At 43.1% G+C, this 13,196-nt stretch overlaps 1 protein-coding gene across 1 annotated transcript in view; it reads right to left on the minus strand.

Annotated features, from left to right (window-relative positions):
- atl1 (atlastin GTPase 1) overlaps positions 1-13,196 on the minus strand; it is a 61,539-nt gene that overhangs the window by 24,628 nt on the left and 23,715 nt on the right. The window contains exons 2-7 of the mRNA XM_062968710.1: positions 11,816-12,063; positions 10,282-10,416; positions 9,221-9,325; positions 7,317-7,367; positions 4,790-4,846; positions 2,679-2,771 (exon numbers count right to left, since the gene is read on the minus strand). Of these exons, the coding sequence (XP_062824780.1) occupies positions 2,679-2,771; positions 4,790-4,846; positions 7,317-7,367; positions 9,221-9,325; positions 10,282-10,416; positions 11,816-12,063 (689 nt within the window). The remainder of the gene's footprint in view (positions 1-2,678; positions 2,772-4,789; positions 4,847-7,316; positions 7,368-9,220; positions 9,326-10,281; positions 10,417-11,815; positions 12,064-13,196) is intronic.

Here is a 13,196-nt window from a genome sequence, read left to right on the forward strand (position 1 = left end):
CTGTAAATGTTAGACAGTCTGAGCAGCAAGAAAGGCCACAGGCAGGAAGCCAAGATGAGCTAGCAAGCCGAGATGAGATAACAGAGGCTTCAGATCAGCGTGACCCTTCACAGCTCTCAGAATGGGAGGAGGACAGGAAAGTCAACAACAGCCAGGTGGTTCCGAAAGTGATAATGAGGAAGGCCAATTGAGACAGGGAAACAGGGCTGCTTCTGAGAACCAGACTCCCTAGACGTTCGATAAGAATTGCTGCCAAAAGGCTGGGAACCCAAGGTCAAAGGAATGCCTTCATGTCTTGTAAGAATGGGTAAACAAGGTGAAATGTGGGGACACATTTCAGATCAAGAAACTTTGCTTTCAGAGCAAGAGCTCCTGCTTTGTTCATGTTTTCAAGCCTCGATTCTTTGTTCAAGTATTGCCTATGTATTTTGGGGAAAGTATTCTTGCATTCATGTTCCTGTTTGATTCATTGGATTCTGCTTTGAAGATCATGTTCCTGTTTTAAGCCTTGCCATTTAAGGATTTACTTGCTGCTTTGGGACATTGAATTCTATTTGGATTTTTGCATTTCCTTATTGCTTTTTGAATTACTTTTTGCTACCTTTTTTAATCAATAAACTGTTTATATCAAGTCTGTCTCAGTAGTGTGTGCCAAGAGCAAGGTGGACCCTCGCTGAAGTGCAACATCCAAGAGTGGATTTCCCTTCTTAAATGTAGATTCCTCTCACTTCCTGTTGTCTCACCTGCATTCTTAACTAGGAGTCTTTGGTAAGTTGAATGTTTGTGACTTGGGAACTGCCTGAACAAGCTGAGCATATCTTATTGAGAGATCCAAAACACTCCAAAATCATCCAAATGGGTAGCTGAGAGAGTGACACCTTTACCTTTGGATGGTTCAATATTCACAAGCTTTGCCTCATGCACAAAACTATTTAAAATATTGTGCAAAATTGCTTTATGTATAAATGGGGATATGAAACATGAATGGATTCTGTACTTGGACTTGAGTCCAGACTCTAACATATGTATATATGTGTGTGTGTTTGTGTGTGTATATATATATAATATATATGTATGTGTATGTGTATATATGTCTATAAGTGTGTATGTGTGTGTGTGTGTAGGTATTCCAAAATTGGTGAAAAAATCTGCATTTCCTCTAGTCTCAAGCATTTCGGAGAAGAGATGCTCAACCAGTAGTTGCACAATCTAAGTTACAGAGGCTGTAACAAAATTTGAAAAATGTTCTGTTCCTGGTTTGAAAGTGTTATTTCCTGTTTAATTGTGCGGCCCTTACTTTGAAAGTAGTTGTTATACTGCAGAAACTTCATTTTTGTGACCACAAACTATGTTGAATTGGTTGGGACTCTATGAGATATTCATTGAAAAACTAGAGCAAAATGTGCTGCAGGGTGTCTCTCCCGCGAAGACAATGTTTTTGTAGTCTAGTAAATTTTACCCATGTTTTTAGGGTAGAACCAATTAAGAAATGACATTTATAACTCAGGAACAGAAATCGTGTTATATAGTGAATATCAATATATATATAAAAATTTCATGTGCATAATTCCCATGGAGTAAACAACAAAACCACTGGACCAAATCACACCAAATTTGGCCACAAAAGACATAGTCATCCAATCTATGTCTTTCCATCAAAGAACCCTATAAAATTAGGTCTAAATTACAGAAAATCCCCCAAAACTAAAAATTACAAACCGCGCATGCGCAGAGCCCCCCCCCCCCCGATGTTAGCCAGGTGAGCGGGGTTTCAACGTGTGACCGAGCACAGCTAGACATATTCCAGAAAGGAAACAACCAGGGCCAGCTAACACCTCCCAACAAAGGATTCCCCCTCAGAATCGTCATCATCATCACCATCATCATCATTATTATTGGGTTCCTGGGAAACATCAAAATGAACAAAGCCTGGCAGCCAGGTTTAAAAAACTGGACAGTAAATAAAGAACAACATTCTGAAAATAAGGGTATTCCAGACAGGAAACAACCAGAGCCAGCTAACACCTCCCAACAAAGGATTCCCCCAGAGAGGAAACAACCACGCTTTGAAGCTGCAAGCTCATTCAATGCTAATCAAGGTGACTAATTACAACATTTATATTTGCCTCCACAAACAAAAACCCTCTTAGGACGACGCCACAGCAACGTGTGGCTGGGCACAGCTAGTATATTCTAAATATTAACATTCCAATGACATATGTGAACCACATTGCAGAGAAGTTCCTTTTCAGAATAACAAAAAGTGTGTCGTAACTACCATTTAAAGTGAGGTTAACCCAGGCATGGTCAAACTTGGGCCCTCCCGGTGTTTTGGACTTCAACTCCCACAATTCCTAACAGCCTGCCGGCTGTTAGGAATTGTGGGAGTTGAAGTCCAAAACACCGGGAGGGCCCAAGTTTGACCATGCCTGGGTCAAACTATCAGCCACTTTTAAATATTTCTCCTTCTGAATTGTAGTAAGCAAACCATGACCCTCTTGATGTGGTGAAACTGCAGCTCCCATCAGCCCCAGCCAGCAGAGCCAGTGGTGGTGAATGATGGGAGTTGTAGTGTACTGATATATGGAGCTGCACAGGGTCCTTGCTTTTATCTTAAATGGAAATACAGGAGCAGAGAGTTTCAAAACCCATCCACAAAGCAAAGTCTTAACACCAACCTTGAGGCGCTTCTCCAAAAACTTGGCCCCTCCTTCGGCTCCGTAGGAAAATTCATAGGGAAAGCTCCAGTCGCGAACGAGGAAGATAAGGGACTAATAGTCAAAGAGAGGAAGAAGAAATAAGTAAGTAGTCACAGAAACATAAGCTTATTTAAATGTATCTTTAATGAGGTTTCCTTACTGTTGATATTCCAAGTATATACTCAGAAGTATAAACATTTACTAACTATCAAGACATTTTGTTGCTTAGTGTATTTTATAGATACACTAGCTGTGCCCGGCCACGCGTTGCTGTGGCGAAGTATGGTGGTATGGGAAATAAAGTATTTATTTATTTCAAATATTTCTATCTAAGTATTGAGAAATTGGTGGTAGTTAAGGTAAAGGGTAAAGGTTTTCCCCTGACATTAAGTCCATTATAAATGGGTTATATAGCTGTGTGGAAGGGCTTTGAGTCTACACTGCCATATAATCCAGTTCAAATCAGATGATTTGTATTTTATAGGCAGTGTGGAAGAGGCCTAAGTGAGGCCTAACTCTGCCTGTCCCCTGAGCTGAGTGGCTTGCTAGGAGACCAAGTGGGCGGAGCTTAGCCTTCTAACTGGCAGCAATTGGATAAAAACAATTATTCCTCTCCCTCTAATTAGGACTTTATTTTTCTTTTCTTTTTGTTGTATGAATGTAGAGGCATGGATGAGGGGTTGCGCTGCCAAGTTTAGTGTTTCTGGTGTTTAGTGTAGTTTTGTTGTTTTGTCCTAGGCCAAAATTTCATTACCCTTTTATATATATACTAGCTGTGCCCGGCCACGCGTTGCTGTGGCGAAGTCTGGTGGTCTGGGAAATAAAGTATTGAGGAATTGGTGGTAGTTAAGGTAAAGGGTAAAGGTTTTCTCCTGACATTAAGTCCAGTTGTGTCCGACTGCACACTGAAGTGCATTATATGGCAGTGTGGAGTCAAGATAATCCAGTGCCAAGCAGATAATATAAGATTATAAATGGGTGTGGAAGGGCCTTGAGTCTACACTGCCATATAATCCAGTGCAAATTAGATAATCTGTGGAAGAAGCCTAAGTGAGGCCTAAATCTGCCTGTCCCCTTGACTGAGTTGGTTGCTAGGAGACCAAGTGGGCAGAGATTAGTCTTCTAACTGGCAGCAATTGGATAAAAACAATTATTCCTTTCCCTCTCATTAGGACTTTATTTTTCTTTTCTTTTTGTTGTATCAACCTTGAGGCGTGGATGATGGGTTGTGTTGTCAAATTTCCAGGTTAGGGGGCCTGTTGTTTTGTTGTTTTGTTGGTCACCGTGATGCCATCACTCTTTTATATATATAGATATATAGATTTATAGTATGTATAAGTATTTAAGGAAATGGAGTCAGCTCACACCAATATAGATATAACACATCTTCTTTTTCCTTATTATTCCTTTTCATTGATTTATTGTTTACTAGCTGTGCCCGGCCACGCGTTGCTGTGGCTAGGACTTAATTTTTCTTTTCTTTTTGTGGTATGAACATAGAGGCGTGGATGAGAGGTTGTGCTGTCAATTTTCAAGGTTGTGGGGTGTTTAGTTTAGTTGTTTTGTCCGGTGCCGTGATTCCATTACCCTTTTATATATACAGTAGAGTCTCACTTATCCAACATAAACGGGCCGGCAGAATGTTGGATAAGCGAATACGTTGGATAATAAGGAGGCATTAAGGAAAAGCCTATTAAACATCAAATTAGGTTATGATTTTACAAATGAAGCACCAAAACATCATGTTAGACAACAAATTTGGCAGAAAAAGTAGTTCAATACGCAGTAATGCTATGTAGTAATTACTGTATTTATGAATTTAGCACCAAAATATCATGATATATTGAAAACATTGACTACAAAAATGTGTTGGATAATCCAGAACGTTGGATAAGCGAGTGCTGGATAAGTGAGACTCTACTGTATATAGATCTGCAAGTCGTTTCCAACTTATGGCAAAGTACAGGAAGCAGGTGCAACCATCAATATAACAGAATGATCTCCTGACTTCTCATAATTCAAGATTCCAGAGGGAAATAAAGGAAGAAAATCCCCCTTGTGCACCCCTTTTTGTCCCTTCGTTTACTCACTTGAAAGGGCTTCAGGAAGGTCTCCTCCATGGCCAGCCGCCCGTATTCAGTGAAGAGCTGGAACGAGAAACAAATCCAGGAGATGTTCAATGTATGATCAAGGGCCGGGCTGTGGCGCAGGCTGTTGAGCAGCTGCAATAAATCACTCTGACCATGAGGTCATGAGTTCGAGGCCAGCCCGTGGCGGGGCGAGCACCCGTCAATTAAAAATTAAAAATAGCCCCTGCTCGTTGCTGACCTAGCAACCCGAAAGATAGTTGCATCTATCAAGTAGGAAATAAGGTACCACTTATTAAAGTGGGGAGGCAAGTTTAACTAATTTGCGACGTTGGAATGAGGAAGTGCCGTCACAGTGGATGATGAAGCAGCTGCTCCCCCCTGTGGCCAGAATCGAACATCACCTCAGGAGAAGGTTAAATTGCCTCTGCGTCTGTCTGTCTCTGTCTTTGTTTGATGTGTTTATGGGCATTGAATGTTTGCCCTGTATGTATATAATGTGATCCGCCCTGAGTCCCCTTCGGGGTGAAAAAGAAGGGCGGAATATAAATACTGTAAATAAATAAATAAAGGCTTTCACAGCTGGAAGCACTGGGTTGTATGGACAATGTGTTCTAGCAGCATTTTCTTTTGACGTTTCGCCTGCAACTGTGGCTGGCATCTTCAGAGGATCTGATGATAGTCAAGCAAGTGGAGTATGTATACCGGTGGGGTGCCCAGGGTGGAAGGAAAGAACCATTGTCTGTTATTTATTTATTTATCGTGTGCAAAGCGAACTGAGGATACAAGTTGTAAAGTATTTGAAAACACAAAGTTTAAAAAAACACAACAACAACAACAACAACAACAACTTGGCATTATACTAAACTAGCTTGGGGACCCGGCGATGCCCAGGTCATTTGAGAATGGTATTATTTGTCTTTTAATGTTAGGTTTTCTGTTTGGAGTGGGTGAACTACAATTCCCAGAATTGTGGCTGAATCCTCCCCAAACCCTGCCAGTATTATAAGTTGGCCATTTTGGGCGTGTGTAACCAGGTGTGGTGCAGTACTGTCTAGATGGGGGTGAACTACTGCAATTTCCAGATTCCCGGGCTAATTGCCCCGAAATATCTATCAGTATTCACAGCAGGCAATATTCAGTCTGTGTGCCAAGTTTGGTCTAGATTCGTCATTGGCTGGGTTCAGTGGTCTTTGGATGGAGGTGAACTACAACTCCCAAAATCAAGGCCCCTTCCCACAAATACCTGCAGTATGTTCAGTAGGACATGAGGCTTCTCTGTGCGAAGTGTGGTCCTAGTGCATTGTCGGTGGGGGTCAGTGTTTATCTGGTTGCAGGTGAACTATAACTCCCTTTTCCCCAAACTTGTCCAATATGTTGTATTGGTTATGGGGCTCTGTGTGCCAAGTGTGATGCTCATTCATTGGAGGTGAACTATAAATCCCAGTACCTACTACTCCTCAACTTCCAGTCCAGTTCCCCTCCAAACCCACCAGTAGTCAAATCTGGGCATATCGGGTCTGCATGGCAAGTTTGGCCGAGAGCCATCATTATTTGGGTTAATAGCATTCTGGCTGTAGGTGAACTACAACTCCTCTATATTCCCCATTAGGAGTGACAGTGCTCTGACTCGATGCAGGGTGAACTACAACTTCCACCATGTGGAGTCAATCCCTAAATTCCTCCAGTAAGTTTAGCTGCAGCTCAGTTCTGCTCTGTTTGTTATGCAGAGAGATTAGAAAGGAAAGGGCAGTGGGCGGGGCCATGCAAATTCCACAGCAATGGAGAACCCTGGGATGCCTGCCTGTGGTGGAAGCAAAAGCAAAATCTAGGATGAAATGGTCTCCAAACGAAAGCATTCCTTGGGTGGTGGGCTGTAGTGTTTGGGAAGGACATTGGCGGGGATGGGCTGCATGTTCATGGCGCTCGCTGTAACCGTAATGTCAGTGGAAAAGAGTGACTTGCTAGCTTCTCATCACTGGGAAGTGTAGCCTGTTTGTGGAGGCCGGAGGCTGTCTGTGTGAGCAGACATCCATACCACATATACACATACGGATTTTCGCTTTTATTATGGATTTAGATTTAATTAGATTAGATAGATTTAGATTTAGATTAGATTTAAATGAGATGCCCTTTAACCAGTAGTTGGCCACTTGGAATGCCTCTGGTGTTACTGTAAGAAGGTCCTCCATTGTGCACTTGCATGTCATGGACTCCACTTTGTAGCCCCATTTCTTAAAGTTGGCTCTGCATCTGTGTGCCTGGCCTCTATTGCCTGGAGGCATCCTCTGTTTGGGAGGTGTTAACTGGCTCTTGGTTGCTTGTTGTCTGGCGTTTTCCTGTTTCCCTTATCGGTGCTGCTTAACAGTCTACTGTATTTACATATAAGTTCGAACCAAACAGAATCAAATTCTCAAATCCAAGCCCGCTTTCAATGCTATTTCAACACAAATGGAGAAGCACAACGGATGTCGGAGCCTCTTCCCAGAATGTAATGGGATGTAATGGGATGGGATGGACAAGACCTTACCTGCAAGTGCTGGAGGTCGTCTTCCTGGACGTTCTGGGACAGATTATACACCTGGATGCAAAAACAATAGCCCATTTTTTAGACATAGGAAGCAATGTCTTTCTATTTGTGGTGTCTTGCTCTAAACTCAGAGCATGGAATATCACTTTCTTAGAAAAATGTAGCCACTTTATTTGTTATGCTATGTAACATGATTTTTTTTTCCTGGCTTATAAAAACATGAGAAAAGTTTATTAAACTGCCAAAACTTTTTTTTTTGAAGTCTGCACAAAAGGTTAAAAATGGCAGCCACGAAAAAAGAAGTTTCTGGAGTAGAACAACTTCTTTCCAAATAAGTACCACACAATTAAACAGGAAATAACACTTTCAATCCAGGAACAGAAAGTTTTTCAAGTTTTGTTACATAGTCTCATTCTCACCACTCAAATTGTCGTAAACTGTTTATTGTTCCTGCAATTAAAAATAATAATAATAATAATGTGCCGAATAACTAATTACTAAAAAGTTATAGTTACTTTTACTAAAAAAATGCAGAAAAACGTTATTTTCTCTCCCCCAAGTGGCCACTTCAGTTATTGCACCCTGGAAATTAGAAAGTGCTGGAGAAAGATTGTGAATCTACATTTTTTTATTTTTTAGGAAATGCACAAATCTTTTCCAGCACATTCTTCCCATCCAGATTTATTTATTTTATTTACAATATTTATACCCCACCGTCCTCAGAGCGGATTACAGAACACACATACGGCAAGCATTCAATTCCGTTACACAATTAACAAGGACAGACAATACACAAACAGAGGTAAAGGCATTTCCTATCTTATTTCCAGCATCTTCGAGGCTGTGTTTGACTCGGGTCACGGGGTGTGGAGTGCTGTCACTCCAACTTCCATGCTGAGGAGCTTTTTGTCAGCCTTAGATGTCCTTCCAGTCAATGTACTTAAGGATGCCCTTTTTATCAACTCCCCGCTAACAGCAGTACTTATTTATCTACTCGCATTTCTGCTTTCGATCTGCTAGGTGGGCAGGTGAGCTGGGGCTGACAGTGGGTGCTCACCCCAACCCAGGCTCGAACAGCCGACTTTTCAATCGGCAGGATTTTCTGCAGCACAGCAGTTAAGCCCACTGTGCTAAACCCAGCTCCTGTTTTGAACTGGATTATATGAGTCTACACTGCTATACAATCCAGTTGAAAGCAGATAATCTGGATGTTATATGGCAGTGTCTGCATTTTTTTTTTTTTCGTGTCAGGAGCAACCTGAGTCGCTTCTGGAGTGAGAGAATTGGCTGTCTGCAAGGACGTTGCCCAGGGGACGCCCGGATGTTTTGATGTTTTTACCATCCTTGTTGGAGGCTTCTCTCATGTCCCCGCATGGAGCTGGAGCTGATAGAGGGAGCTCATCTGCACTATCCCCGGGTGGGATTCGAACCTGGCAGCCTTCAGGTCAGCAACCCAACCTTCAGGTTATATGGCCTTCTACATTATATGGCCAATGTAGATCCAGCCTGAGTCAGACCATATACGAAAGCAACTGGAGCTTTTCGGAGCAGATAGATAGATAGATTTGTTTACTGATTATTCCACTGACCATATCAACAACGAAAGACAAGAATACACAAACAAATAAACAAACAGAGCAGGGTTCCAACTGCCTTTGCTTAGCTGTGAAAGCCAGGTAAGTCACTCTCTCTCAGCCTCAGAGGAAGGCAAACCTCCTCGCCAAGGAAAAACCTGGGATAGGGTCACTTGAGGGTCACCAAAGACAGTCAACAACAGCAAAGTCTTTTGATTTACAAATGGGAAATCAATATGAAAGCATTATCCAGGACTCTGTTCCTCGTGAATGACATGTACTGCCCCACTTCCCCGATGCTTAGCCCCACATATAGCCCTCGTTTTGTACCTGGATGGAGCTGATCATGGTGCTTAGCGCAAAGACCGTGGCGGAGTCACGCAACGTCGACTGGCTGTCAAAGGTCCCCTGAGTGTCCATCAGCAGAACGGCCACCTGCGGAGAAAGGGAGGTGAAAATGTTTTTGGGACTGAGATTTTGCACCCCAAAGATTTCTCCTCCTCCTCCTCCTCCTCCTCCTCCTCTCCAATGGTGTATCCACACTGCAGAATTAATGCAGTTTTGCAAGATCCTCTCCAACACAGAGTACTGATGCCTTGTCAAAATTCTACAGTGTAGATGCACCCCGTATTTGCTGGATGTTTGCATCAGGAATATAGATTTCAAGCTGTACAGCATTGTTCCTGCAACATTCTCTCCTGATGTTTCACCTGCATCTGTGGCTGGCATTTTCAGAGGTTTGTTGGAAGTGAGGCAAGTGGAGTGTACATATCACTGTGGAATAATGTCCAGGGTGGAAGAAAGAACCTTGTCTGTTTAAAGCAAGTGCGAATGTTGCAATTAGCAACTCAATAGTATTGAGTGGCCTTGCAGTCGCAAAGTCAATCAGTGAGGGTATCTGCATAGAAGTCATTGAAATTATTCACGTGCTTCGGGATTTCCATGGCTTCTCTGTGTAGTCTGACACAAAGGTTGTCTGAGTGATCTAGAATTTCTGTGTTCTCAAATAATATTCTGTGTCCATAGAAGCCAGACTACCTCTATGCAGAGACTCTCTGATTGACTTTGCAGCTTCCTGGCTACTCAGTGCTATTCAAACTTGCTAATGGCAACATTCACACTTGCTTCAAACAGACAAGGGGTCTTTCTCCCACCCTGGACATATTCCACAGGTATATAAACACTCCACTTGCCTCATTGCCAACAGAGTTCTGAAGATGCCAGCCACAGATGCAGGCGAAACGTCAGGAGACTGGCTTAGGAATGGTGGGAATTGAAGTCCAAAACCTCTGGAGGGCTGAACTTGCCCATGCCTGCTCCATAGCATTGAGTCGTGACCATCGAAGTGGTAGACAGTGTAACAGTGTAGATGCACCCAAAGCAGCACCCACCCTGTTCCCATCCGGCTTGTCGACCAGGAAGACTTCGCTCCAGATCTGGATCCCGGTCGTCTCTCGCTCCGACCCTCCTCTCCAGGAGAAACCCGTCAGCGGCTCGTTGTAATCCCCGACCCAGTCAACCGACTCCTGGAAAGGAAGGAAAGAAAAGGAGAGCAAGTGATAGCCATTTGGGAGAAGGGTGGTATGTAAACCAAATCAACCAAACAGATAATAATAATCATCATGTCGTCTGAAAGATTCCTGAGATAACAAAGAACCTGTTGTAGCTCCGTCTGAACCTGAGATTGGGCCCATTCAGCCAGTGATTGTCCCTGCACCTGCTTTTACTTAAAGTAGTTAAAACCTATTCCTCTGCTCCTTTCTAACTGTTACTTCAGTTGATCTCTGTGAGTCCAGCTGGGATTGGTTCCCAAAGTCCAAAACTTGGACTATCCAGTGACTTCAAACCACAGTCACCCTGTGATATACTATCACAGATTCTCTATGTCTTTCCAGGACACAGACTACATTAAATAAGTCACCAAACTTATTTAAAACCAACTCAAAATGAACAATTGAGTCTCCTTGATCCCATCAACCTAGAATCAATCTTCCCTGTGCCTCATCAGAGCACAGACTGAGATTTGAACTTCCCTGGTTCTAGCCACCTCAGAACCAGTCTTTCCCTGTGATTGCTCCTATCACAGACTGAACTCTCTTCAAAATATTCCCTCCTTGCTTGCTTATATTTTGGGGCTCCAGTAGACGGGCTTGTTCAGTAGACTCTCCTCTACAGTTCCATTTGGCAGGAAGCCTTAGCATTGAACGGTTGTGTTGTTAAAGTGCAAAGTATGGAATCCTGCGCAGACGGTTGGTCAATGTAACTTAAGCAACGTGCAATCACTGAATTCTTGACAGCAGAAGGTGTCACCCCAAAGGAGATTCCTCAGAGAATGCAAGCTGTTTATGGTGATTGTGTTGATGTGAGTCCTCTGCATCATTGGGCAAGTAAGTTTAAAGATGTTGAGGTGGGAACATCTGGCGTGACAAACAAAGAGTTGGACGTCCTGTGACAGCAACCACCGAGTTTCACAAGCAAAAGGTTGACAGATTGATTCAGGATGATCGTCGTATCACTCAGAGAGAAATTTCCAGCATCATCGGCATTTCACAAGAACATGTGGGTCACATTATTGCTTTGCTTGGCTATCGGAAGATCTGTGCACGATGGGTCCTGTGCACGATGGGTTGTGGAAACAGAGTGTTGACTTCTTCCATGACAGCTTCAGAAAGCTTGTTCATCGTTGACAGAACTGTATCCAATTGTCTGGTGATTATGTTGAAAAGTGAATAGTGGTAGTTAAAGAGGATTATTTCTGCATTTGATTTATTAAAACATTCCCATCCAAACCCAAGTAACGAAGGTGGAGGCATTACTTTTCATTCAACCCTCGTAGAAATGGCATTGATAACCCAGGAACAGAAATGGTGTTACATAGGATTATCCTCATCCTCTCAGGCAAGGAGCAATGGACGGGCAGCTTACCATGTTGTACATGTATCTCAGCATGAAATCCATGAGGAAGGACTTCCCTTTGCGGAAGGCTCCGGCCACCGAGACGGCGACCACCTCCTTGTCGCGCACGGCTTCGGAGAGCAGGATGCGGTTGAGGGCGGCTTCGTCCAGCTCGAAGGAGTGGTCGTCCTTCACGATGAGCACCTGCACCGGGCGAGCCTTGCCCTCCGGTTCCTCCTCCTCCGAGCTCCATTCGTAGCTCCGCTCAGAGAAGCCACCTGCGTCAAAAAGGTTAGGTAATGTCAGGATACAGCAATGACCACAAATACCTTCTGGGCAAAGTTACAAATCCCCTTCGCTGAACTTGTTTGGGACTGCACCTTCCAGAATCCACCTGGAAAAAGTCAAGTTCCCAAAACCATTTCCTTGGGTGCATCTACAGCAGGCCTGGGCAAACTTGGGAACTTTTTTTTTGGAACTACTATATGCTGATGATAACGTAGTCTGTGCACATTCAGAAGAAGATCTACAAGCCACTCTAAACACCTTCGCAGAAGCATACGAGAAGCTCGGCCTCTTATTGAACATCGAGAAAACCAAAGTGCTCTTCCAACAGGCAGCAGCTAATCCCTCTGCAAAGCCAGGAATACAACTTAATGATGTAACATTAGAAAACGTTGAGCATTTCCACTACCTTGGAACTGAAATACAACACCGCCTGAGCTCTGCGAGTGCAGCATTTTTCGGAATGAAGCAGAGAGTGTTTGATGACCGGGACATCCGTAGAGATACCAAAGTGCTCGTTTTTATAAACGAGCTGTGCCACTAGCTGTGCCCGGCCACGCGTTGCTGTGGCATAGTCCTAAGTGGGTTTTTATTTGTGGAAGCAAGTATGACTGTTGTAATTAGTCACCTTGATTAGCATTGAATGGCCTTGCAGTTTGAAAGCCTGGTTGTTTCCTCCTTGGGGACTCCTTTGTTGGGAGGTGTTAGCTGGCCCTGATTGTTTCCTGTCTGGAATTCCCCTGTTTTCAGAGTGTGGTTCTTTATTTACTGTCCTGATTTTACAGATTATATTGTTCTGTATTGTTATACCACTGTAATTTTTATATATTATATTTGTATTTATGTATTATTTGCTTAGAACTGGATTATATGTGGCCCCTTCTACACAACTGTATAAAATCCACACTGAACTGGATTATATGGCAGTGGGGACTCAAGATAATCCAGTTCAAAGCAGATACTGTGGATTATCTGCCTTGGCATTCTGGGTTATATAGCTGTGTGGAAGGGCCTTGAATCTACGCTGCCATATAATCCAATTAAAATCAGGTAATTTGTATTTTATAGTCAGTGTGGAAGAGGCCTAAATGAGGCCTAACTCTGCCTGTCCCCATGGCTGAGTGGG

The sequence above is a fragment of the Anolis carolinensis genome, chromosome 1 (assembly GCF_035594765.1).
Source record: "Anolis carolinensis isolate JA03-04 chromosome 1, rAnoCar3.1.pri, whole genome shotgun sequence".
Lineage (NCBI taxonomy): Eukaryota > Metazoa > Chordata > Lepidosauria > Squamata > Dactyloidae > Anolis > Anolis carolinensis.